This window comes from Poromitra crassiceps (genome assembly GCF_964638095.1).
Source record: "Poromitra crassiceps genome assembly, chromosome: 20".
Lineage (NCBI taxonomy): Eukaryota > Metazoa > Chordata > Actinopteri > Beryciformes > Melamphaidae > Poromitra > Poromitra crassiceps.
In genome coordinates this window covers 6,661,530-6,688,415 of record NC_139637.1, presented here as the reverse complement: position 1 = coordinate 6,688,415, position 26,886 = coordinate 6,661,530, and the positions used below count along the sequence as shown (strand labels likewise).

The 26,886-nt window shown below is 47.2% G+C and overlaps 2 protein-coding genes across 2 annotated transcripts in view; both read left to right on the top strand.

The window, feature by feature from the left end:
• LOC310794431 (NLR family CARD domain-containing protein 3-like) overlaps positions 1–20,711 on the top strand; it is a gene marked incomplete at its 5' end in the record, with an annotated part of 28,150 nt that extends 7,439 nt beyond the window's left edge. Inside the window, 3 exons of the mRNA XM_083656432.1 lie at positions 7,100–7,273; positions 7,429–7,475; positions 20,007–20,711. Of these exons, the coding sequence (XP_083512558.1) occupies positions 7,100–7,273; positions 7,429–7,475; positions 20,007–20,536 (751 nt within the window). The 3' untranslated portion in view covers positions 20,537–20,711. The remainder of the gene's footprint in view (positions 1–7,099; positions 7,274–7,428; positions 7,476–20,006) is intronic.
• The window catches only part of LOC310794528 (NLR family CARD domain-containing protein 3-like), a gene marked incomplete at its 5' end in the record, with an annotated part of 389,910 nt that overhangs the window by 116,260 nt on the left and 246,764 nt on the right, over positions 1–26,886 (top strand). The gene's annotated exons all lie outside the window — the stretch shown is intronic.

Genomic DNA, 26,886 nt, shown 5'->3' with positions numbered 1-26,886 from the left:
AAAGAGAGTCTTGCCTCCTTACTCCCCCCAGCCGGCGAAAGCTGCACGGCTGGGGGGTTTCGCCGGTTCAACACGCTCACAGGGCACGTCAGTAGGCGGAGCCCGCGTAAGAAACCGGCAGGGGGGCTTAGCCTCTTTTGTCCCGCCCCCCCCCCTTTTTCTTCCCCAACCAAAGCACCGGGTCCCCCGGTGCCCAACAATATACTCGGACCATCGTTGCCCGACAGGCTCGAGGCCTGGGAGCGTCTTTGTTCCCCGTCCCCGTGGCTGCGGCGCACCCTTCGAAAGAATTGCGCCCTGCAATTTGCCAGGGCCCCACCCAGGTTCGACGGGACCCACAATACGGCCGTGGAAGGGGAGTCCATGGACATACTCCACAAGGAGGTAATTTCGCTCCTCGCCAAGGGGGCGATCCGCTCGGTCCCCAAGGCAGAGGTGCGCTCGGGCTTCTACCACAGGTACTTCGTCGTGCCCAAAAAGGACGGCTCCATGCGTCCAATTCTGGACCTCCGCCGCCTCAACAAGACGCTGAGGAAGCTCCCGTTCCGAATGCTCTCTTTTCCCCACCTCTTCAACGCGTTGAGACAGGGGGATTTCTTTACTTTCGTGGACCTGAAAGATGCGTTCTTCCATGTCCACGTGGTCAAGAGACACAGGAAATACCTGAGGTTCTCCTTCCTGGGGAAGGCTTACGAGTTCTGTGTCTTGCCTTTCGGCATGTCTTTGAGCCCGCGAACCTTCACGGCTTGCGTGGAGACGGCCTTGGCCCCCCTCCGCGCGAGAGGGGTTCGCATCTTCCTTTACCTCGACGACGCTCTTATTGTGGCCGGCTCGAGGATCGGTGCCATGAGACATACCAAGGTGGTGACCGATCACCTACAAACCTTAGGGTTCCTGGTGAACTGGAAAAAGAGCTGCCTCGCCCCAGAGCAGACGGCGATCTTCCTGGGGCTCAAGTTGAACTCCCGGGCCATGCGAGCCTGCCTTTCGCGGGAGCGACAGGCGCGCACGGTGCGGACAGCGAGGGCATTAAGTCGATGCTCCTCGGTGTCAGTGCTTCAGTGCACAGTCATGTTGGGCCTGATGGCCTCGGCACTGCATGTGCTCCCCCTGGGGAGGCTACACATGCGTCCGTTCCATATCTGGTTCCTTGCGTTGCGCTTGGATCCAGCCAGGGACCGTCATCGCAGGGTGCCTATGACAGGTCAGGCCCGCCTGGCTTTGGCCATATAGGCAGACCCCCGTTACCTATCGAGGGGCACTCGATTGGGCCCGGTCCCGCTCAGGCTAGTGATTCGCACCGACGCCTCCCTCTGGGGTTGGGGTGCGGTGTGCGGGCTTCTGTCGGCGAACGGCCGGTGGGAGTCTCAGGAGCATCGCCACATAAACGTCTTGGAGCTGGAGGCGATCCGCCTCGCTCTGCTTCATTTCCAGCGAGTCATACATGGACGCCATGTGCTGATTTGCTCGGACAATATGGCGGCGAACGCCCACCTGAACAAACAGGGCGGTGTGCGGTCGAAGACTTTGAACCGGTTAGCGGCGGAGATTCACCTGTGGGCGTATCCCCGTCTCATGTCAGTGTTGGCGGTCTATCTGCCGGGACGGCTGAATTACGGCGCCGACCTGCTGTCTCGAGGCTACCCCCGTCATACGGAGTGGTGCCTCCACCCTCAGGTGGTGGAACAGATTTGGGCCAGGTTCGGTCTTGCCCGCGTCGATCTCTTCGCATCGCGGCGCGCGACGCACTGCCCATTGTGGTTCTCGATCCAGGAGGACAGCCCCCCGTTGGTACACGACGCGTTGGCGAACGCGTGGCCACGGGAGGGGCTTTATGCGTTTCCACCGATCCCCCTGATCCGTCAGGTGTTGGACAGGGTGAAGGAACAGCGTCTCCGGCTCGTTCTAGTGGCTCCATTCTGGCCCAGGCAGACGTGGTTTGCGGACCTGGTCTCCCTGGCGCAGGGCCCGCCTTGGGCATTGCCGGTGGGGGCCGATCTCCTATCCCAGGCGGAGGGGGAGGTGTTCCACCCCTCCCCAGGCAGGTGGAAGTTAGCAGTCTGGCTCCTGAACGGGACCAGTTGCTAGCACGGGGCTTGCCCGACAATGTGGTGCGCACTATTCAGAGTGCTAGGGCTGCTTCGACTCGCACTCAGTACGCGTACAAGTGGCGGGTTTTTTCACGATGGTGCACAAGTAAGGGTGTGGATCCAGGGAACTGCAGCGTGCGTCCAGTTCTCTGTTTCCTTCAAAGCTTGCTTGACGCGGGCCAGTCCCCGCAGTCGATGAAGGTGTACGTAGCCGCGATTTCGGCTTGCCACATGGGGATTGAAGGGACCCCCGTGGGGGTGTGCCCTTTGGTCTCGCGCTTCATGAAGGGGGCGCGTAAACTGCGCCCGCCGGTGCGGTGCGTTTTTCCCAAATGGGACCTGGTTACGGTGCTGGACGGGCTAACGGGTCATCCGTTTGAGCCCTTGGACTCCGCCGATTTGAAGTTTCTGTCCTTAAAGACTGCGCTGCTGCTGGCCTTATCGTCAGGAAAGAGAGTCGGTGACCTGATTGCCCTCTCCGTGCAGCAGGCCTGTATGGTTTTTGGGGACGATGGGCGCAGGGTTACGTTGCGACCTAACCCGGCGTACCAGCCCAAGAATATTAATGCCAGCTATAGGTCTATGGTTATAGACTTATCGGCATTCTGTCCCCCGCCGTTCAGTTCGGGTGAGGAGAGACGTTTGCACATGCTGTGCCCCGTAAGGGCGCTCTCGGCCTATGTGGCCAGGACGCGTTCATTACGCATTACAGATCAGCTGTTGGTCTGCTTTGGCGTTCGCATACTCTGCCGTGGGCAAGGTTCCCCCGGAGGGTATCAAGGCGCATTCTACGCGAGGTGTTGCGACATCCTCTGCGTTGTTGCGTGGTGTGTCGGTGGAGGACATGTGTGCCGCGGCCTCATGGTCCTCTCATCACACTTTTGTCAGGTACTACAGTCTCGACGTGTCCGGTTCGCAGTTCGCGCACGCGGTGCTGTCGGTGGCAAGAAAGTAGTATCGTTGCCACTCTAATATGTCATTCGGTTAGGCATAAACGTTGCCATATAGCCGTGGTTCACCGGTGCCTTTCGGGTTGCCCTGTGGGTGCTCCCGGCAGCAAGGTCGGTTGAATTGAGGCACTAGTGAGAGCTTGAGTTCGAAACGAAGTAAAACGTTAGGGTTGTGCTACAACCCGGGTTTTACGAGTGAGAACGAGAGCTCTCACTACCCAGCCTTGCTGCGTCGATGCGTCTCTGGGTGCATCGGATCTCAGCTGGCTGGAAGAAATGAGTGGCGGACCCTGGGCTGACTGGCCGTGACTACGAGGTGGGTGGCCCAGTCAGCCCCAGGGGGGCACCACGTCACCTAAAGGGACGTGGTCAGGTTTTAATGTAAAGTAATTTTTGGAGCAAAAATGACAGTCTTCCATGGTGCTGCGTACGCAGCGAACTAGGCACTAGTGAGAGCTCTCGTTCTCACTCGTAAAACCCGGGTTGTAGCACAACCCTAACGTTTTCACAACTCCCCATTGTGTGGCCATGTCCAAATTCCCCCCACCCCCGCCCCCTCTCTACTTTACACCCTACTTTACATGCTCCACATGTATGAAAGCAACATGCCTCATGTCTGAAAGGGTACACTTCACATATCCCCCGGGTCAGGCTCAGGGCAAGGGAATTGGAGGAATAACACTCCAACCTGACAGGAGGAACTAAATACAGTACCAGCAACAATTGTGCAGCCTACACATTTGAGGCCATAGAGACCTCCCAGGAAGCTACAGGATGAGGAACCATATAAATTTAACTGAGCAAAATATTTCAATAACAAAAAACAATGTCTGATTCAGAGAAATGGAGAGAAATCAATATCATCATTCAAACCAGGGAAGGTGGTTGATTTTAGGGTTACAATCCAAAAAGTTTCTCTTTGGAGGAGATGTTTGAGTCTATCCCCTCCTCTGGCAGATTTGGGGATGACTTCTATTGCCATGAAATGCCATGCATTTCAGTGTTGGGCCTCTACCCTGATGAAGGCTCTCTGTAGCTGAAACGCATTGGTCTTTTTAATTGTGTAAGATTTAGCCATGCCACAATAAAGGCTTTTTAACTTTTCTACCTGAAACAGAGTAGCCTTGGATTTTTCAAGTTTTTCCTGTACTCTACTCCATTTTTTGACTTTTACAAGGATCCAACTTGAACTTTTTCTCATGCTTCTCTCCACCCTCACCAAAGAGCACCTGTTTCAGTGATTTTACTAAGGACCCACGCAGCGGTTCCTCATCCCTTCTGTTAAATAAAGTTTGACTGAGCTCCAGCTAAATTGTCAAGTATTGCAGCCTGCTTGCCACCCAGGCACTTACTATATGTAGCCTACTTAATTTATATGATCTAAATGTAACCAAACAGGTTGGCTTTGTGCACACAGGACAAGTAGGTTAATTTTCTTTTGGAGAGAGATCCTTTATTGATTTGTTTGGGAAGAGGGTTTACTCTGAACAAATTTGAGAACTGAACTGAATTGAAGAAACTGAATTTCTACCTTTTGCTGTACAGTACCTCCAATACACTGGATATTGGGTTTGCATTCTCACTCTGATTATGTAAGTGTTAATGCACGACGAGGTGTCCATTATCAGAAATTATTGGACGACGTGGAGGCGTAAACCGTCCGAGGCGAAGCCGCGAAGTCCAATACTTTCTGATAATGGACACCTCGAAGTGCATTAACCCACTTATATCATGGTCACTTGCCAAAGAAACAAAACAAGACCATTCATTTATATTTCCATGCATTTTGCAATCAAAATCTAGTTTTCATAACCTTGAATATGAGTTGAGAACCGGCGAGACAAAATAGTCCCCTCGGCTGCTCAAGATTAGGCTATCATTGGATAAAATGGCCGCTTAGTGCCTGCACCTGGCACAATTCTAGAGTCAAGCTAACTAATAATTTAGCCAATTGTATGTAACATACGAAATAAAAGCAAATGGCAATGTCTAAGAATGCAACGACATGTAACTGGCTCGTTAAGTCTCACATTCCAGGGAATTACGTTAACGTCTGCGGGTCTTATAGACGTAAATGGCTCGCGCTGCACTCGGAGGAGACTGAAAACCATCAGCTTTCTATGTTGGAGTCCAGGTATGTTTTGTGCAAGGACGTCTCTCAGTGTGTTGCTGTTAACTGCCCATTTCGTTGTTTTCTTTTTGTTGATCTCGTCTTTTTCCTCTTCGACTTGTATCAGTGATAGAGGCAGCGGGCGCTCTCCCAGAGCGCCTGGCTGCTGCTTGCTGCAAGTTGTAAACAGAGGGTTTGACAGTTGACAGCTGAGAGCCCGGCTTCTGTCAGCTGACCAGAACAAAAATCAGATTTCTAAATAGCCGTTATTTTAATAAACTGAGCACTCAGGGGTAATCTAAATAGTTACTTTGACTGACTATTTTTTTTTCTAAACTTATAAAAGTGCCATAATTAATGGTGGTATAGCTCTGTCGTGGTCGTAATCCTGGCGCATTGATATGAACGGTGAACAGACCATTTAGCTAGGTGTACATTATCACTGCACATTATCACAAATTAATGGACACCTTGCAGCCAATCAGAATCGAGTATTCACCCAGACCATGGTATAATGCTTGTTAACATTAACATTAACAGCTTGGTGGTTCAAAAAGTGGCCCCCGGGCAAAGCAAGTTGAGTACATTACATTACGTTATTTGGCAGACACTTTTATCCAAAGCGACTTACAATAACACATTTTTGTCAGCAATAGAGCAATCAACTATGCAACACAGTCTATGACAACTACAACTTCTGAAGGAATAGTGGTAAAGTTAAGTTAGTAAGTAGTTAGTAAGTTTTTTTTTTTTTTTTTTTTGGGAGAGAGAGAAAGAAGTTAGTTTCAAGAAGGGCCCAGATGGAGCCTGAAAAGGTGTGTCTTTAGTCTTGAGCCTGACCACAGATTGTAAGTACAGGGGGGCTGTCTGGTGTACTGCCCTGTAGGCCAGACCAGTGTTTTTAATTTAATGCGTGCCGAGATCGGAAGCCAGTGAAGGTCATGGAAGAGGGGAGTGACATGAGAGAATTTGGGTTGGTTGAAGACCAGACGGGCTGCAGCGTTCTGAATGAGCTGAAGCGGACGGATGTCAGAGGCAGGTAGGCCGGCCAGAAGCACGTTGTAGTCCAGGCGGGAGATGATTAGTGACTGGACCAGGAGTTCTGTCGCTTCCCTGGTGAGAAACGGATGGATTTTGCGGATGTTGTACAAAGCCCTAGAGGAGCGTGCTGTCGCAGCTATGTAGGGCGAGCAAGACAGCTGGTTGTCAATGATCACCCCAAGGTTCTTAGCTGTTTGGGAGGGAAGCACAGTGGTATTGTCAATGGAGTTGGAGAGGTCTGCTAGAGGGCAGTCTTTCCCTGGGAGGAAGAATAACTCAGTCTTACCTATCAGTCTTAGTATCCCTGCTTTAGCCCATAGCACACCAATCAAACATTCCCCAACAACTGCCAGCATTGTTGTTGTGCTTTAACCTGATCAACAGATGGCCATTTACATCGTGCTTTACATACAGATTACTATCATTTACATCCTGCTTTACATACAGATTACTATCATTTACATCCTGCTTTACATACAGATTACTATCAGCAGACAAACACCTGTGGGTGATTTTCTCTGTCCATGTATTTTTTAAACCAGGTGTGATACCAACATTTAGCCCTTCATAGCCCCTCTGAATGACTTTCCATGAGGGCATTTCATTCTTTCCTCTCTGTGCTGCCTCAGTTGTTGAAACCTGAAAAAGCAGAAAGAACTTCTAATATTCTGTCAGACAGTGAGTAGGGAACTCTCAAACTGCAGCACATAACCACAGAGCTGACCAGCCAACTGTATGAAGCAGTAACCGTTTTGCTAGAATTTGACGGCATTATCACAACTAATTTCACAGTAGGCTACTAATCAAATCTGACATAGATTCATTTGTGTGTGTGTGTGTGTGTGTGTGTGTGTGTGTGTGTGTGTGTGTGTGTGTGTGTGTGTGTGTGTGTGTGTGTGTGCGCGCAGTTTGTCAGGCTGTCTGCTTACAGAGGAAGGCTGTGCTTCTCTGGCCTCAGCTCTGAGCTCCAACCCCTCCCATCTGAGAGAGCTGGACCTGAGCTACAATCATCCAGGAGACCCAGGAGTGGAGCTGCTCTCTGCTGGACTGGAGGATCCACACAGGAGACTGGACTCTCTCAGGTATATATTTAAAAAGCATCACCCTCCCCTATTTCCTCCAGTGACCCCTTCCATAAAAAACGAACGGTCCCTATTATATGGAAAACCCTTCATAGGGAAGGTTTTGTTTCTGTCCTCAAATAGAATACTCTGGTCTGACTTTGTTTGCCCCACAGTGTGGACCATGCTGGAGTCCAGAGGTTGAAACCAGGAGTGAGGAAGTGTAAGTGTTTATCTCCTTAATAAATGCATGACTGTCTGTCTGTATGTTCTCTGTTTATCACACATCTCGAGAGCCGTTCGTCCGATCGACTTCAAACTTGGCGAGTGTGTTTCTGAGACACTGAGAAAATGCAGTGTTGAATAGTGCAAATTAGACACGTGACATGTTCAATATTAATACTTTTAGACAAGATTTTTACTATAAGCACCGCCCCACTGGGATGTGCTGGTGAGCAACCAGCGAGCCAGGAAGCTGTGTGGCGCTGGCGGAGCTTAATAATATATGTGAAATTTGTGGACCTATAGGAGGTAAATCTGTGCATGGATTTTATTTTCTCCAGCGGATATCTTAAGGCTGCAACACACCACCAAAACTTCAAAAGACAAAGAATGCCGACTGTTGCATCACCTCACGTCTCCTGTGTCGCGGCCAAAAATGTGCACTTGCAACACACTGCAAAGACAACAGTCAACTAGTATAGCACGTATGTTACTGTGACTGCATGAGATCATAGTCAAGTCAAGTTTATTTGTATAGCCCTAATTCACAAGCATGTCTCAGAGGACTTCACAGAAAATATGTCTAGCTAATTCTAGCTGACACAACAGTAGCAATTACAGTAGTAAGGAAAACACATTGAACAATCATATGATAGAGAAATATAGAAAATATAGAAATATAGAATAGAAAGGGTGCCATGCTTTAGGGTAGAATGGGTGCTATGCTTTAGAATAGTGGGGGAGGAGAGATCAGGAGAGGGAGGAGGTGGGGAGTGTGCAGGGGAGGGAGAGCAGGGGGAATGTGAGAGGAGAGAGCAGGAAAGTGATGAGGTCAATTTCCCACATGAATGGGTAATGTGGGGGAGGAGAGAGCAGGGAAGGGGAGGAGAGAGCAGGGAAGGGGAGGAGAGAGCAGGGAAGGGAGAAAGAGGACAGAGCAGGGAAGGGGAGGAGAGAGCAGCGAAGGGGAGGAGGTGGGGAAGGGAGAAAGACGAGAGAGCAGAAGAGGGGAGGAGGGAGGTAGAGCGGGGGATGTGGGGGAGGAGAGAGCAGGGAAAGGGAGAACGTGGGGAGGGAATGGGAAATGTGGGGGAGGAGAGAGCAGGGAAGGAGAGGTGTGGAAGGAGCAGGGGAAGGGGGAAAGAGAAAGATCATAGGTGCCATGGTATAGAATAGAATGGGTGCCATGCTTTAGAATAGTGGGGGAGGATAGTTCAGGAAAGGGAGGAGGTGGGGAGGGAGAGCAGGGGGAGTATGAGAGAGTATGAGGAGAGAACAGGGAAAGGAGGGGATGCCATGCTTTAGAGTAGAATGAGTGGCATGCTTTAGAGTGTGAGAAAGGAGAGAGCAGGAAAAGGGGGGAGCAAATCAGACAATCTGACTACTCTAGCCATTAACCAGAACTAACTAGAACACAGGGACTCTAGCTAATCTACAGCCTAGTCTGCCCTGTCCTATTCTGCTCTAGTCTGATTTTAGCCTGAACACTATAACAGGTCTACAGCCTACAGTTAGGCTGTAGCTAATCTATCGCCTAACCTAAGCTATTCTAACCTACCGGCATCCCTCTACCAGTGATGGAGAGCACCGATGCCCCCCACCCCGGCCCCCGCCCCCACACACATAAGGCGTGGGAGAGAAGGCCAGGCCGGGACACATGGATTGCCTCAGTGACTTGTTGGCTGAGGAGGAACCTTGTGAGGGCCGATGTACTGTAGGGGCCCAACTATGGACCCCCTCTGGGGACCCCCCTCCGGGACAGGCTGAGAAGATGCCGGGCTAACCATTTACAGAGTTTCACATTATAGAAATAGAATTTACAAAAGAACAGAAAATTGAAAATGTAAATAGGAGTCCAACAAAAGCAATATGAAAATGTAGTCTTTAAATGATCCTAAGATCAGGGAAGAAACTTGAAAGTGTAAAAAGGTAGATTCCAAAAAGAAATAGAAAATTGAGTCTTTAAGTGTTAGTAAGTTCAGGGAATACTAGCTAATTAGCTAGGTGAAAAGGGGGAAAATGATCAGGAGTTCCACGAGGGTGATCTGAGGGATCCATGAGTCCGCATTGGTGGCATCAACCAAGATGAGAGGAGGGGAGGATAGGGGTCGGTGGTGATGATGAGGCCGGGGAAGGTGGGAGGTGAAGGAGTAGTGGGTAGATGGGCCAGAGTGACGACAGGTGGACAGGACGATGACGATCGGATCGAGGGCTGCGGTGGCGGTCGACGGGCAGGCGGGGGTGTAAGTCAGGCCAGTGAAGGACACCTGAGGAGGAGAGAGAGAAGAGGGGAGAGCCAGTACGAAGGAATCTGCGCAGAGGTGGAACTAAGTTTGGCAGCTAATAATTTCCTGCCTATACTGCTGGGACAACTGATACTATACTACAAAATCAAGTCTAGATTTATACTGATACTGCTGGCTTGAGACATCCCGCTCAGCAGTTCAGGACTAAGTTTAATCAGCGGATATTAGATATTCTGTCCATACTACTAGGATGACTAATACTATACTGCTAATTCAGGTCTAGGTAGTCTAGGTCTAAGTTTAGACTGATACTGCTGGCTTGAGATAGCCCGCTCAGCAGTTCAGGACTAAGTTTATTCACCAGCTATTTAACAAATTTACCACTCGAGGTCGGGGTTTGTGGCCACATTTACCACTGGTACAGGGTTTATAGCACTCGGCGAACAACAGCTACCAAATAATATAAAAAATACACAATTGTAACATCCAATTCATTTATTTACAATCATTACTGGTTTCAGAATACATTTATCCTTCCGCCACAGAATATAGTTCCATACACAAGATCAATGATTGCACTAAACATTTAGTTGCCTTTGAGCCAAAAAACAACTACCGTAAATTCCGGACTATAAGCCGCGGCTTTTTTCCCGTTTTTCGGCCCCTGCGGCTTATATAACGGTGCGGCTTATCTATGGATTTTTTCAGAAATTTTTTTTCAAATACAAATAAAATCTCTCTTTTTTAGCACTCTTTCTACCTATAAATCCACTTCTGTTTTAATTTCCTCTGTTGCCCTCTTTTCACCACACCGCGGACACTGTGTGCACTGTCGAAATAAACAAAGGTGTTGTGTTATGTTGTTTTGTTGAAATGTTACGGTAATACGGTAAATGGGAGCTTCCTCAAACAGCCAACAATCCCCTCTGTGCGTGAACCCTTACATATGGTAATTACGGTAAGCAAAGTTCATCAGCCCGGAATCACAACAAGACGAGCAGTCTCTCTCTCACTTACCATGGGGAAGGTACGCAGAAATTCACACGAGGCAGCTTTCAAGCTGAAAGCAGTCGAACTCGCACTAAAAGAGGGAAACAGAGCAGCCGCGCGTAACCTGGGCATCGATGAGTCAATGGTGAGGCGTTGGACGGTGCAGCAGGAGGAACTGTCTCAGTGTAAGAAGACAAAAAAGTCCTTCAGAGGCCACAAAAGCAGATGGCCGGAACTTGAAGATTCCCTTGAGGACTGGGTGTTGACCCAGAGAGCAGACGGCCGAGGCGTTTCCACGGTGCAGATCCGACTGAAGGCCAAAACAGTCGCCACCGAGATGAAAATTGAACATTTCAGAGGTGGGCCATCTTGGTGCTTCCGATTCATGAGACGAAAGGGACTGTCCGTCCGGGGGAGAACTACTGAACAACTCCCTCCCGACTACCAGGAGAAAATCACAAACTTCGGCGAATTCACACAAAGGAAGATCACGGAATATTATAGGAGTGTGAAAACATCCACAATCACCAACGGGTTCCAAAACGCTGGACTGCTGCGGGATGAAGAGGATGCCGCCACAGCTGGCGCTGAGGGCCGTCAGAGGCTTCAGAGGCTGTTCGATGCCGACAGTGATGAAGAGGAGTTCGTTGGTTTTGAGTGACAATGAAGGAGAGAGGAGAGTGGTTGACGAAGCCACCCTGAACCTGTTCGTTTCCGACACTGAAGATGAGGACTTTGGTGGTTTCAGTACGCAGGAAGAAGAGGAAGACGAGGATTAGTGACTTGACTTCTCTGGTTACAGGTTTGCTGCACATATAGCCTATTGTTGTGTGATTTTGTCTGGGGATTAGTGACCTGACTTTTGTTTTGTTTTGTTGAAATGTTAATAAATGGGAGCTTCCCCAAACAGCGATCTCTTTCCCGACATTCCTCTCTGTGCACGAACCCTTTCATATGGTAATTAAACATCAAAACACCCGCGGCTTATAGACCGGTGCGGCTTATAGAAGAAAAAAATAGTCAATTTTGGTCCCGCGGCTTATAGACCGGTGCGTCTTATAGTCCGGAATTTACGGTAACCTATTCCTTAACGGGATTCACAGTTATTGATACATTGCCTGTAAAAGTACAGTTATTTAAACAGTTATCTAAAGCAGCCCGTTTTGGTGGTGGTGTGTTGATATCTGGTGACGGCAGAGGGCGTTTGTTTGTTTGACAGTCCCAGGTTCGGGGTCCGGGCGCTAGTCCGACCTCCCGCTAGTCCGAACTCGTGACAACTCAAGCTCAGCCAGTTCTCTCTCCCCAATTTCACCATGTCGTTCTTTGTTCACTTCACCTTCATCTTCATCTAACCACTGCTCAAAACTCAATCCACCCAGTAAATCAAACGTTACTACGAAATCGGACATTTCCTTGTTAGAGATCGGCCATTTCCTTGTTAGAGATTTGCAGACTGACAGGCTAACAGTGGGCGGAGTCAGCACAGGGAGCGGAGTCAGCATCAGGGAGCGGAGTGATACTGCGGTTGGAGCCGAACTGTAGATTGTTGGCCTATTTACCACTGTTGCTAGCCAATCAGAATCCAGTATTCACTCATGCTGTTGTAGAATAGTTTTTCTATCTAAGCTACTGGGTCGACTGATGCCATATTATTAAATTAGGTCTAAGTCTAAGTTTATACTGATATTGCTGGCTTGAGACAGCCCGCTCAGCAATTCAGGATTATATATACTCAACAGCTAATAAATGTTTCCAGAGAATGACACCATCAAACACAACCATATGATTGGGAAAATAAATGGGTTTTGAGTGTAGTTTTGAAGATTTCAATAGAGCCAGCTTCCCTAACTGACCATAGGACTGTGCATATAAACCAGATACATGAAACAAAGCAGTGTTTGCCAATATCTGATAAAAAATAGTTGCAAATGGCCCTGCTGTTGTCAGGCCTTGCCTGGTCTTTTGCTTGTGAAAGAAGAAAGGAGGAAGTAGATGCGTAAATATAAGGAGAAGCTGAACTAAATGTGTCATATCATACAGGCTTCAAAGGGCTTTCCTGATGCCCATGCTGTTGTGAACATTTCGAGTGACATCACTGATGACATTACTCAGGCCCACCTACTTAGCCATCACCACTGAGTAGGGGTGTCACAATATATCGTCCCACGAAATTTCGCGATAGTAAAACGTCACGATATGTATCGTTGAGATGAAATCTCATATCGCAAAAAAAAAAAAAAAAAAAAAGTTTTTTTTTTTTTTTTTTCAAAAAATAGACTAAGAAACGTCTTTGTTTGTTGAAGTTCAATGTGTGGAAAGTAGTTCAGTTGAACAAGTCTCTGAAGAGACACATGAGAAGTTATACAGGAGAGAAACCATTCAATTGAGTTTCTGGCAAAACTGTTTACTTGACTGAAAACTGAAGATGCATAAAAAATAGATTAAGAAAAGTCTTGTTGTTTGAGTTTGAAGAAAAACTGAAGATGCATAATGAGAATTTATACTGCTGAGAAACCTTTTAGTTCAAAGTAAATCTAAGTGACGGTGTAACTCATTCTATTTCAAGATAAGCCTTATCTCCAATCTCATGTTTTTTCTAGTTGTTATTGTAATAACAATTTCCCACAACAGCATGTTTTGTATTTGTGCATTTCAAATAAAATACTACTTTTCCAGTCATATATTGTCATTATTCAAGTTTAAAAAAATATTGTTAAAATCGTATCGTATCGTTATCGTGAACCCAGTATCGTGATACGTATCGTATCGTGAACTGAGTGTATCGTGACACCCCTACCACTGAGTGACATCATAGTTGTCATAACCAGCTTTTGTCCTATATCACTTGAAAGTTGCTCATTAACTCATTCACCGCCAAAGACGTCTTTGACGTGTTATCAGAAATAGCCATCCACGCCAAAGACGTGTTTGACGTGTTTTTGTTTTTATGAGTGCAGCGCATAGTTGAAACACTTACCCAGCCTGTGACATAGTTTCAGGTCCCTAACCTCAAAGTCAAGCCTACAGCACGTTATCAAACACATACCGCAGCTGTTGTTTGAAATTAGGAAGAAGGTGGAAAGGAGGAGAAACGCGCTTCCTTGTTGCAGAGGAGAAACGCCATTGAAATGCCCCCTCGCCGCGCTGCAGAGCTGATCGACTTGCTGCAGAGCAGCGGACATCGAAACCGCGGTAGTCAAACCCGTGACCAACATGATCGATCCTGGTCCCTGGACCCCGTTCCTATGTGCCAGCCCGAAAGAGACGAGACGGAGTCACAACTGTGTGGAGGAGGAGAAGCTGTTCTCCTCCTCCACACAGCCTCGCCACATAAATGGCTTTCACACAGAGTCAAGCAGCAGAGCAGCACAGCCACTTTCCTGGCGAGGAAGACTGGACTGCCTAGTCAAACCCGTGACGAACATGATCGATCCGGTTCCAGCAGCGCCTGGTCCCAAAGCCAAGCCGGACCCGTTCCTGTGTCGTGTCCATGGACTGTATATAGTCGTGTCGCAGGCAGCATTCGTCCCAGCCCGAACGAGAGGAGGGAAACGAGCAGAGGAGGCAAAACGCTGATGGGGAAGGAGGGGGAAGGAGGTGCGATCTAGCAGTAGCTGTGGACAGAACTCTCTCTCTCTCTGTGTGTGTGTGTGTGTGTGTGTGTGTGTGTGTGTGTGTGTGTGTGTGTGTGTGTGTGTGTGTGTGTGTGTGTGTGTGTGTGTGTGTGTGTGTCTGTCTGTCTGTCTGTCTGTCTGTCTGTCTGTCTGTCTGTACACTCACTCACACTGAGCAAACTGTATTGTTGAATGTAAAAAAAGCCATTTTCTGCAATTTATTTTCTCAGAGAGACCTTTTGGGTGAAAACAGGGTGTATATAAATGGCTATAAGTAGAGTACAGAACATGCTAAAAGCTCACTTTTTTTTCCTGGTGAACCCAGAGACGTACATCTTCATTTTGAGGTATTGCAAATCACTCTGGTGCTAATAGATAATTTACTGTGGGTCTTGAACGATGACCAACAATTATGAAAATCTTTGGCCTGTGCTAAATATTGGCAGTCCTAAACTGGCGGTGAATGAGTTAAATAGACTCCTCGGACATAATAAAGTTAACGACCTGATCTGTCAGAGGACCTATCGAGGACTGTTCTGCTTCTTTTACAACAGCGCCTCCAGTCATTATGTTGCAGTGGAACAAACTGTTAGGCTTTGGTTCTTATCAATGTAAGCTCTTTGGCACAAATGGTGATGAGTGTTGTTACAGCGTGTGCACATGTACGTTTTCATAGAACATAAAAGTGAAACAGGGAGGAGTAACTGACAGGAGGGGAGCTTTAAAACCCCCATCAGTAACTTTTTCACATTAATATAACAGCTTTTTAGTCATTGAAGATGGTCCAGTGTATTCTAAGAGGCAGAATGTCGCCTCTATTGGTCACACAGCGCCCTCCAAAGGCCTCTCCTGGCACTAAGCATTTTGTGCCTGCGTCCCGTAGACAGCATGAGTGGCATACCGCGCATGCGCTGTACAGCGGAAGCGCTGTGTTCAGTAAAACAAGGAAGTAACTCGGTGCGGATTTGATACGAAAATGACGTTTCACGTAACTATGGATTATTATTTCATCATGTGGTGAGTACACAATGTCACATGTACATAGAGCTTTCTGGTGCTGTGTTTTGTTGACTTTGAATGGCGATACTGATACAGACTATTGCACCCAGAGGGCGCAGTTTCCCCAATAGCAAAACTTGGAAAAGTTGCTGAATGGGGCTTTAAAGTCGAGCTGAACCCAAAAATAACTTTTATTTTATTTTAGCTCAAATACCTGGGTATGCAGTGCACCTATGTACGCCCAAAAAAATCACAAAAATCTAATTTCTTTAGTTTTTCACACTTTCACATCAAAAGTTCAATTTTCAAGATTTCATTCATAACCGTAAACTAAAGTTTGCTGAAGTCACATAGTACTATACAATTTCTACCCCATTTCATCCAATCATATCACGACATGGCAGCTGTCAATCAAATCTTCATTTCAGCATAATTTTCTCTTCTAAATGAAGGAGAAAATGGCACCTAGTGCCTGTCATCTGGCAGAATTCCTATCCCATAAACTAACTACTAACTTGGCCATTTGTATGTTGATATACACAATAAAGAAAACGGTTATGCCTAAGAATGCAAAGAAATGTAACTGGCTCGTTAAAACTCGCATTCCAGGAATATTGTATTTACCACAATAGCGTTAATGGCGCGTGCCTGAGAGCCTGGTTGTCAGGGGTCGCACCTCGGAGATTCCAGGCCGATGGGCTGCACTCTCCGCTCCGGCAGCTGGCTGCCTGTGGCTCGCTGAGCTCCACTCAGCCACTAAACCTCGCGTCACCAGGCTCTTCCCGAGGAGAGCGCCACAACATGCTGAATCCCACTCGATTTGGGGGTGGAACACGCCAGGATTGGCCAAAGCCCAATCCAGTCCCCATAATTGTCAAATAAAATCATCGACATGCTACTATGACCCGCCTCTCAACCTGTCATCTCAGACAAGTTATGTTTTCAGTCTGAAACGGACTCTGACCCACGCGCCACTTGGGCTCCGAACGGGTTCAGATTTAAGAGTCAGAGTCAGAGTCAGTTAGTTTATTTACCATTTGCAGTCGAAACTACATTGGAATTGGGGTGCAAGATCTTAAAACATAGACACATATATGACAAGTCATGACAACATAAAAGAGCATATAAAAAGACAAACAATAAAAAAGTTTAAAAAGTAAGTAAGGTAAAATAAGAGAATAAAACAATAAAATTAGACAGGTACATCTGTGGATAAAGGCCCGAGTCATCCAGCTCACTTTTAAAGTGCAGGAATAAAGTGCACTCAATAATACAGCGATAAAAGTTAACAAGGATCTGGCTGTTGTGGGTGAACTCCTTTTACTTTTATCCAGATGTTCATATACAGAGTTCAAAGCTATAGAGACTGCATCCTCAACTGATCTGTTTTTCCTATAAGCAAACTGCCAAGGATCAAGAGTAGAAGGAATCTGACATTTAATGTGGTCCAGCACTAAACGCTCCAGACATTTCATAAACACTGATGTTAGTGCAATGGGTCTGTAATCATTATGACATGTGACAGGAGATTTCTTTGGGACTGGGACTACAATGGACTCCTTGAAACTTTTTGGAACAATGCGACGCTGCAGTGACATATTAAAAATATCTGTCATCACAGGGGCAAGCTGCTCAGAGCAGGACCTGGCAACTCGGGGAGGAATGCCGTCCGGTCCAGGAGCCTTCCCCACCTTGGTCCTGGACAGAACCTTTCGAACCTCGTGTTCAGATACAGTTAGCCCAGACAGCACCACAGACACACTGTCAACCCCTATAGGAATATTATAGGGACATTAACACCCTGAGGTCTAAGGGTATTTTTTTGGAACTGAACGTCACCAAAGTGACATCGGGCGATGTCACTTTCGTGACACAAAACTAAATCAAATTGTGACTGACAGACACCACACGCCCGCCCATCCATCTAGGCAATTTTATTATAGGATATATAACATACTTGATATTCAAATCTAGTTTGCTGGTATTATGCTGTGTGTGTGTGTGTGTGTGTGTGCGCGTGCGCGTGTGTGTTTGTGTGTGTGTGTAAGGTATCGGTAGGTGGCACTATGCCGAATTGCATGAAATCCGGCACTGAAATCCGTGAGGTCCCCCTCAGCGCATTCCCCAAGTGTGAAGTCGATCCGCCGAATGGTTCTCGAGATAAACAAAATTTGTGTTGCCAGTAGGTGGCGCTATGCCAATTGCACAAAATTCAGCACTGCACTCTATCGGGTCCTCCTAAGCCACACATGGACAAAATACGGCCCACGCATGCGGTGTGGCCCACGATGGAATTGTATTTTTTTCTTCTTCTTTTTCTTCTTTTTTTTTTTACAGTGCACCTGAACACAACATACAAGATACCTGCTGAATAAGTGTCCAAATGTTCATGTCATTCTGGCCAATACTCTACTTCTGTTATAACAGTTAATTTCTAGCGGCAGGGCCCGACTCAAAGAAAAACAAAACGACCCCCAAAAACTCAATAAAAGGCAGAATTATGTTAATCACAACAGGAGAGAGGGTTAAAAATAGGGAGACTGCTGTGAAAATCATGAGTGTTGGCAGGTATGATCTCCAATGTGTGGCCCTTCACTTACTTGATGTAAGCCAGTATGGCCCTCAGGAAAAACATGTTGCCCACCCCTGGTCTAAGCGCTTTCCCCAAGTTTGAAGTTGATCGGACTGTTATCGAGATAAAGCGCTTTCTGTGTTTGCCAGTAGGTGGTGCTATGCCGAATAGCATGAAACTTGACGTAAGGTGTGTGTGTGGGGGGGTGAGGTGTCTGTGTGTGTGGGGGGGTGAGGTGCCTGTGTGTGTGTGTGTGGGGGAGGGGTGAGCTGTCTGTGTGTGGGGGGTGAGGTGTGTGTGGGGTGAGGTGTCTGTGTGTGTGGGGGGTCAGGTGTGTGTGTGTGGGGGGGGTGATGTGTGTGTGGGGGGGGGTGAGCTGTCTGTGTGTGGGGGGGTGAGGTGTGTGTGTGTGGGGGGGGGTGATGTGTGTGTGTGTGTGTGGGGTGAGGTGAGGTGTCTGTGTGTGGGGGGGTGAGGTGTGTGTGTGGGGGGGAGGTGATGTGTGTGTGGGGGGGGTGAGATGTCTGTGTGGGGGGTGAGGTGTGTGTGTGTGGGGGGGGGGTGATGTGTGTGTGGGGTGAGGTGAGGTGTCTGTGTGTGGGGGGGTGAGCTGTCTGTGTGTGGGGGGGTGAGGTGTGTGGGGGGGGGTGAGCTGTCTGTGTGTGGGGGGGTGAGGTGTGTGTGTGGGGGGGTGATGTGTGTGTGTGTGTGGGGTGAGGTGTCTGTGTGTGTGTGGGGGGGGGTGAGGTGTGTGTGCCTGGGGGGGTGAGGTGTCTGTGTGTGTCGGGGGGTGAGGTGAGGTGTCTGTGTGTGTGTGTGTGTGTGTGTGGGGGGGGGGGGGTGAGCTGTCTATGTGTGTGTGTGTGGGGGGGGGGTGATGTGTGTGTGGGGGGGTGATGTGTGTGTGGGGGGGGGTGATGTGTGTGTGTGAGGTGAGGTGAGGTGTCTGTGTGTGCGTGTGTGGGGGGTGAGGTGTGTGTGTGTGGGGTGAGGTGAGGTGTCTGTGTGTGTGTGGGGGGGGGTGAGGTGTGTGTGTGTGGGGGGGTGAGCTGTCTGTGTGTGTGGGGGGGGTGATGTGTGTGTGTGGGGTGAGGTGAGGTGTCTGTGTGTGTGGGGGGGGGTGAGGTGTGTGTGTGTGGGGGTGAGGTGTCTGTTTGTGTGGGGGGGGGGTGAGGTGTGTGTGTGGGGGGGTGAGGTGTCTGTGTGTGTGTGTGGGGGGGGGGTGATGTGTGTGTGTGTGTGGGGTGAGGTGTCTGTGTGTGGGGGGGGGTGAGGTGTCTGTGTGTGTGTGGGGGGGGTGATGTGTGTGTGTGGGGTGAGTCGTCTGTGTGTGTGTGGGGGGGGGGGGTATGGGGGGGTGATGTGTGTGTGTGGGGTGAGGTGTCTGTGTGTGTGTGTGTGTGGGGTGAGGTGTCTGTGTGTGTGTGGGGGGGGGGGGGGGTGATGTGTGTGTGTGTGGGGGGGGCTGAGGTGTCTGTGTGTGGTGTGGGGTGAGGTGAGGTGTCTGTGCGTGTGGTGTGTGTGTGTGTGTGTGTGTGTGTGTGTGTGTGCGTGTGCGTGCGTGTGTGGTGTGTGTGTGTGTGTGTGTGTGTGTGCGTGCGTGCGTGTGTGGTGTGTGTGCGTGCGGTGTGTGTGTGTGTGTGTGTGGTGTATGTGGTGTGTGTGTGTGTGGTGTATGTGGTGTGTGTGTGTGTGTGTGTGTGTGTGTGTGTGTGTGTGTGTGTGTGTGTGTGTGTGTGTGTGTCCTACTCTGGTATCAACATGAGAAAAGGCAGATTGAAGTAGAGTTTGGACTTGAACATGTTTGACTATATAAATGATATCAATGGTGTTAAAAGCAGTGTTATGCTTTGACAGAGACATCAGAATAGCCTCCTTTGTTTCAGCTAAATAAAGTATTAAACAGTCAACTGCTGACATGGAAAGTCCCTCACAGCAGCTTGTGACATCTCTTCATTCAGTCCTGCTGTGAATGAAGATGATGGCTGATAGAATGTGTCACCATGAAAGTGTGAAGAAATTAAAGGTCAAAGTGTTCATAAATCAACAGATAATAAACAGCTCTATTAGAATCAAAAGAGTTTCTGTATTGAGTCTTGTTCTCTCATCAGATGCCTGTGAACTCACACTGGATCCAAACACAGCAGAGAGACACCTCCTCCTGTCTGAAGACAACAGAAAGGTGACGTGTGTGAGGGGAGAGAAGCAGCCATATCCTGATCACCCAGAGAGATTTGACAGCAGGCCTCAGCTGCTGTGTAGAGATGGTTTGACTGGTCGCTGTTATTGGGAGGTGGAGAGGAAAGGAGATGTTGATATAGGAGTGACTTACAGAGGAATCAGCAGGAGAGGAGAGGGTGATGACAGCAGGCTTGGAGGGAATGAAAAGTCCTGGAGTCTGTACTGCTCTGATGATGGTTACTCTGCCGCCCGGCACAATAACATACAAACACACATACCTCTACCCTCCTCTCGCTCTAACAGAGTCGCAGTGTATCTTGACTGGCCTGCTGGCTCTCTGTCCTTCTACACAGTTTCCTCTGACAAACTGATTCATCTCCACACGTTCAACTCCACCTTCACTGAACCTCTGTACCCTGGGTTTGGTGTGTATGAAGGTGCCTCAGTGTCTCTGTGTTAGATAGAGGAGTGAGAGAGAAACACACTGTTAGCAAACACAGCTGCTGACATGATGCTTCACTCTGTACAGGATCACACACACACACACACACACACACACAGACAGACAGACAGACAGACAGACAGACACACACACAGTCTGTTGTTGATGATTGACAGGTTAAAATCTCTTTCTTTTGGACCTTTGTTATGTTTGTATTTTATTCATGTCACCAAACTAAACATCTCTCATGTTTCCAACAATTTAAGGTTAAATTCACATTGTTTGATCGTGTTGGTTTCAAACATTTGATTCTATACTTTTTATATCACTTTGACTTAACATGTGATTACAATGTTCCTCAAATCAAATCATATCTTGTTGATATGAGGTCATGAAGAGATGAGTGTGTAGTGTGCATATAAGTATCAACATCTGCTATTAAACAAATCTGACCCATTCTGCTTATTTCACTATTATTTAATACAAAACGTGTGTGTGTGTGTGTGTGTGTGTGTGTGTGTGTGTGTGTGCGTGCGCGTGCGCGTGCGTGCGTCTGTCTGTGCGCGCTCGTCTGTGTGGGTGTGTGCAGCTGTGGCTGAAATCATCCTGATTCATTTGCTGATTGTTGTGGTAAAAACTGTTAGTTTGATGATTTGAGGAGTCAAATGATTTCAGTTAACTTCCAACATGTTGCCACAGCACAGCAGAGCCTCTACACCTCATCTCTAACTGTTTCATATCAAGATTAGAGACACATTTACAAGGTTTTGCAATGCGTCCTTTCTTCTGTCTAGGCTTGATATTCACGTGTGTGGTTGTTGATTGGTCAGATTTACAAGTGACCCACGTGGCCACCACACAAACCGCATTCTGATAGGCTGTTGACGCCCCCCGCCCCCGCAATGTGCGCCAAAGTGGTTTGGTCCATCCACTCTGTTTTTTTCCCACCCTCGGCAGTTTAAACTGCAGCGCGCGACTCTGTGTGTGTGTGTGTGTGTGTGTGTGTGTGTGTGTGTGTGCGTGTGTGTGTGTGTGTGTGTGTGTGTGTGTGTGTGTGTGTGTGTGTGTGTGTGTGTGTGTGTGTGTGTGAGAGAGAGAGAGAGAGAGAGAGCTCTAGGGAGGGAGAAGTGAAGCTGTGGGGTCATGTGACAATAACAATGGGCGTGGTAAACTATACACAGTTGGAATCAAAGTTTCCTGCATGTTGGTTTTGTATTAGACTCAGCCCTCAGTCTTAATCCGTTTCACTCCTGTAAGACTGAGAATATTACTATTTAAATCTTTGCATAACGTTAGGTGGCGCTGTTGGAAGCTTTGCATCGGAGAACCAATCATGAGGGTTTGTAGGCGGGCCTGCTTTCGGGGGCAGTTCTCATGCAGAACCGGTGTCTCGCAAAACATCGTCGCATTTGCGGAGAAACATATTAATCACTTAGAAACAAACATATCCTGTTAATAGGACGTGTTTCATCCGGCCCCGGCGGCTAGAGGTCTTTTCCCCAACGATAAACCCGACTCCCGAGGCTAACGTTACAGAGCCTGCTGATGACTTCACAGTAGCAAGCGGACCACTTCCGGGTAGGAAAAATTATTGTAAAATAAACCACAGCTATAAATTTTGTTTGGAGCATATCAGCTTCATGCTCTGTGTTAGGACTATGATAAATGGCATTGCCGCTACCAAATAAAATTCTAATAATAAATGTAGACGTGTCTGCTGCCGGCGGTTCTCGCCGGGCTCGGAGACACAGTTTCTGACAGTGAAATTCCCAGACGTTTGGTGGCGCAGCTCACCAAACGTCTGGGAGCCGAGACTAGTTTTGTATAAAGATCTAGTCAGTTGTTTCTCTGGACACATTGATGTACGTGTGTCTGTATTGTAGAGATAACAGAGAAACTGAGATCAAAACAGTCATTCTTCTACATCTATTTGTGTTCACTTCTTGGAAATTTAATTAATCAGTTTGCTTGGGACCACCTGGAACCCCCTCAAAGACTCCTGGTGGTCCCCCCGGACCTCACATTGAGAACCACTGATCTGGATTAAATTAAATTAAAAGAGAAACCTTAATTAGGGAAACTAAAATAACAACACATGACTACACAGTAAATGAGTAAATGTGTAGTTATGTGATGTCTGTCTGTCAGCATCACAGTCTCTCATCTTCTTCAACAGCTCTCTGGCTCCCTCTGCTGCTGACAACTGAGGAAACTTTATTTGTATTTCATATTTGATGTGCTCATATTCTGTTTTATTTCCCTGCTGAGTCCGAGCTGCAAAGGTCTAATTTTAACCAATAAATCTATAATTGATTATTTAGTTTGAAGACTTCACACTCAACACAAAGCAAGTCAGCAGACGAGGAATATGAAGAGTGTTGCTGTTAAAGAGCCACGATCAGCAAAACTTCCCTGCATGATTCAAAGTGATCAAAACAATACAAAGTGCTGAGTGTTCAGTTGATAAGTTAGTGCAAAAAGGCTGCACAGTAGCAATGAAGTGCTACGACTGCATCAACTAATCAAGCTGCTTTCTGCCTTCCCTCAGTCATATCATGTCATGTCAAATATCATCTGAAGAAGTAACACATGGGCGTACATCGCATGCTTAGTGAGAAAGACAGTGGTCTTTGGCAATAATATAAATACATTAATAATGATGTTTTATTTCTTTAGCACTTTTGCAGGTAGAGTTATTAAGTGTTTGACAGGGAATAAAACAAGTAAAAGCTAACAGGAATGAATTGAAAACAGATTAAAGAAGGATCAAATTGCAAAATGCAAGAGAGCACCAGGTAGAAACAAATTGTTTATCAAATATCAAATGAGTCGTGTGCATGGTTTGGCTCAAATTAATTTCAACCAGTGAAGTCAAGCTTCTGTCCATTGGTCAGTCATAGAGTCTTGATTCTCATTGATTTCTTTCAAGACAGCATGTATGAACCTTTTTCAAGATTTTGTTCTCAGTTTGTGGATTGAATCCAGCAGCTTAACTGGCTGAATAGAAAGTGAATTGACCCTTGACCCTGTGCCATGCTTCCAGGTTCAGCTCACGCTGACATCACTGTCTCCTGATTTCCCTCTAGATTAAGATGAAGCTCTGCCTCTTTTTTTAAACCAGGAGCTTTAGTGACTCAATAATAAGAGCTCTGTTTACACTCCTATGTTACAATGTTACAATGTTACAGTGTTACAATGTTACAATTTACAGTGTTACAATGTTACAATGTACAGTGTTACAATGTTACAAGGTTAAAAATTCACTTAGCAGACACTTTTATCCAAAGAGACGTACATCTGAGCTTTATACAACACAAGCAATGATCTAGTCAGAAGACAACAACATGAGGAAGTGCCTTCATGAGGCCAAGCTTGAGTCTGAATGGACCCAGGTGTCACCAGGCAGCACAGAGTGCAGAGGATTTATTCATCATTCATCACCATTCATGCTATTAACATTCATGTATCTATCATCCCTTTTTCATCCTTTCATCATTCATGCTCATCAAGTGTGAAGGTGTTGGTTAAAGAGCTGCAGGGTCTGGAGTCTCTTAAAGATAGAGAGCTTGGCCATGTTCAGACTAGGAGGCCACATCTGATTTGTGAACTTTAGTGACCTATTAATGACTTTATCCAGATTGGTTTTATGAGTCTGGACGCTCCAAGTCTGATTTGTGTCACTTGTCCCAAACCACATATGGAGGTAGTTTCCAATCTGCTTTAAATGTGCTTTTGACTGATGTGTCTTCAGTGCAGACGCTCAGATCCACCAAATCTGATTTGAACGTCACTCGCAGACCTGAATGAGGGAGTTCAGGTAGGCAGGAGGGGGTGTAGACCTGAATGAGGGAGTTCAGGTAGACAGGAGGGGGTGTAGACCTGAATGAGGGAGTTCAGGTATGCAGGAGGGGGTGTAGACCTGAATGAGGGAGTTCAGGTAGGCAGGAGGGGGTGTAGACCTGAATGAGGTAGTTCAGGTAGGCAGGAGGGGGTGTAGACCTGAATGAGGGAGTTCAGGTAGGCAGGAGGGGGTGTAGACCTGAATGAGGGAGTTCAGGTAGGCAGGAGGGGGTGTAGACCTGAATGAGGGAGTTCAGGTAGGCAGGAGGGGGTGTAGACCTGAATGAGGGAGTTCAGGTAGGCAGGAGGGGGTGTAGACCTGAATGAGGTAGTTCAGGTAGGCAGGAGGGGGTGTAGACCTGAATGAGGGAGTTCAGGTAGGCAGGAGGGGGTGTAGACCTGAATGAGGTAGTTCAGGTAGGCAGGAGGGGGTGTAGACCTGAATGAGGGAGTTCAGGTATGCAGGAGGGGGTGTAGACCTGAATGAGGGAGTTCAGGTATGCAGGAGGGGGTGTAGACCTGAATGAGGGAGTTCAGGTAGGCAGGAGGGGGTGTAGACCTGAATGAGGGAGTTCAGGTAGGCAGGAGGGGGTGTAGACCTGAATGAGGGAGTTCAGGTAGGCAGGAGGGGGTGTAGACCTGAATGAGGGAGTTCAGGTAGGCAGGAGGGGGTGTAGACCTGAATGAGGGAGTTCAGGTAGGCAGGCACTGTTTTTCTTGCAGTTTTATAAGAGATTGTCAAGTCTTTGAATTTGATACGGACAGCAGCCACAAGGAGGCAGTGGAGGGACATGAGCAGTGGTGTGACACTGACATGTGTTCTTTTGGGCTGGTTGAAGATCGTTCTGGATCATCTGCAGAGGTTTGAAGGTTCATGCAGGCAGGCCTGTCAGTATTGCAGTAGTCAATGTGTGAGAACACAAGAGCCTGAACCAGGAGTTGTGCTGCGTGCTCAGACAGGTACTGTTAGCCTGTTATAATACAGAGAAATGTAAACATTTCGGTCTTGCAAACAAATATGTAGCCTACATAGGCTAGGTGACAAAAGTTTAAAAATAGGATAAAAGGAGTTGAAGATATCTGTACTGTAGGCTCTGTACAAGATGTGCAGAGGGCGGAGCCTAAGCTTTAGGGTGGTTGTGTCCCATTTATCCTTTTCCTGTCACAACCGCTCACAAACCTTGCTGCTGTGTCTCTCTCTCTCTCTCTCAGATTCAGATTCATTTATTTAGAAGATGGGACATTGCACATTAATGGACAGTACAGCCGTACAGTAAATATGCCAGGTTTTAGCCCAAGGGCTAGTTTCCACCTGTAGTCCCATGGCAGGTTGATGCAATCTTGAAAAGAAAAAAAAAAAATTAATAATACAAAAAATGAATAGTATAAAAGGTTAGTAAAACACAAGGTGAGTAAAACACACAGAGCATGCAGCAAAACATGACAGACAATATGCTAAAAATGATCACAGTGTTGGTTTGATCTGAGCCACAATTTCAATTGGCCTTTAAAGGTGGCGAGACTAGGGCATTCTCTAATAAAGAGAGGTAGATTATTCCAGAGGGTGCTTCCCATGTAGGATAAGGTCCTCTGGCTAAAGCAAGTTTTTCTAAAGGGGACCTCACAGACCTTGTTTGTAATGGCCCGAGTGACACGGGTCGAGTTGGCGGTCGAACGATATTTGATGAAGTCAGCTAGAGGAGGCGGCGCCAGTCCATGTAGAACTTTGTATATTAAACAGGCAGAGGTGAAATTTCTAAAGTTCTCAAAACTTAGCATGTCATATTTACGTATGACATGACAGTGGTGATGAGAAAAGGGTTTTTTATCTAGTATTTTCAGGGCTTTTTTATAAAGTAATTCGGCTGGTTTGAGAGTAGTTACTCCTGTCAACGACCAGCTATTTATACAATAATTCAGATGCGAGAGGATCATCGAGTGTAAAAATAAAAACGCAGCGTCTGTGGACAGACAGCTCCTTATTTGTCTGAAGTTATACAAGTGGAATTTAATTTTTTTGGAGATCATTTTGATGTGGTTGCTGAACGTTAGGTTGGAATCCAACATCACGCCTAAGTATTTAAACTCGTTAACCACAGATAATTCCTCTGACCCCAAGAAGACATTGGAGCGCGCAGGTGCAATGTTTCTTTTAGAAAAGAACATGCAAACTGTTTTTTTTGCATTCAGCATGAGACAAGATTTAGTTAGCCATGCCTGGATATGAGAGAGAGCTGAAGATAAGACACGTGCCGCCTCCCCTGGGTTTTTAGCCCTTGTGAAGATAACTGTGTCGTCAGCATAAAGCTGGACATCTACATTAAAACAGTAATCAGGAAGATCATTAATGTACAAAGAAAAGAAAATTGGCCCCAAAATTGACCCTTGGGGGACCCCTACTGGACAGCTCAGGTAAGGGGAGCTGACACCGCCAACCACAGTGCACTGCTCCCGGTGAGACAGATATGATTCAACCCATTTAATGGCCGCAACAGAAAAATTGAAGCTGGACAATTTAGAGAGGAGCA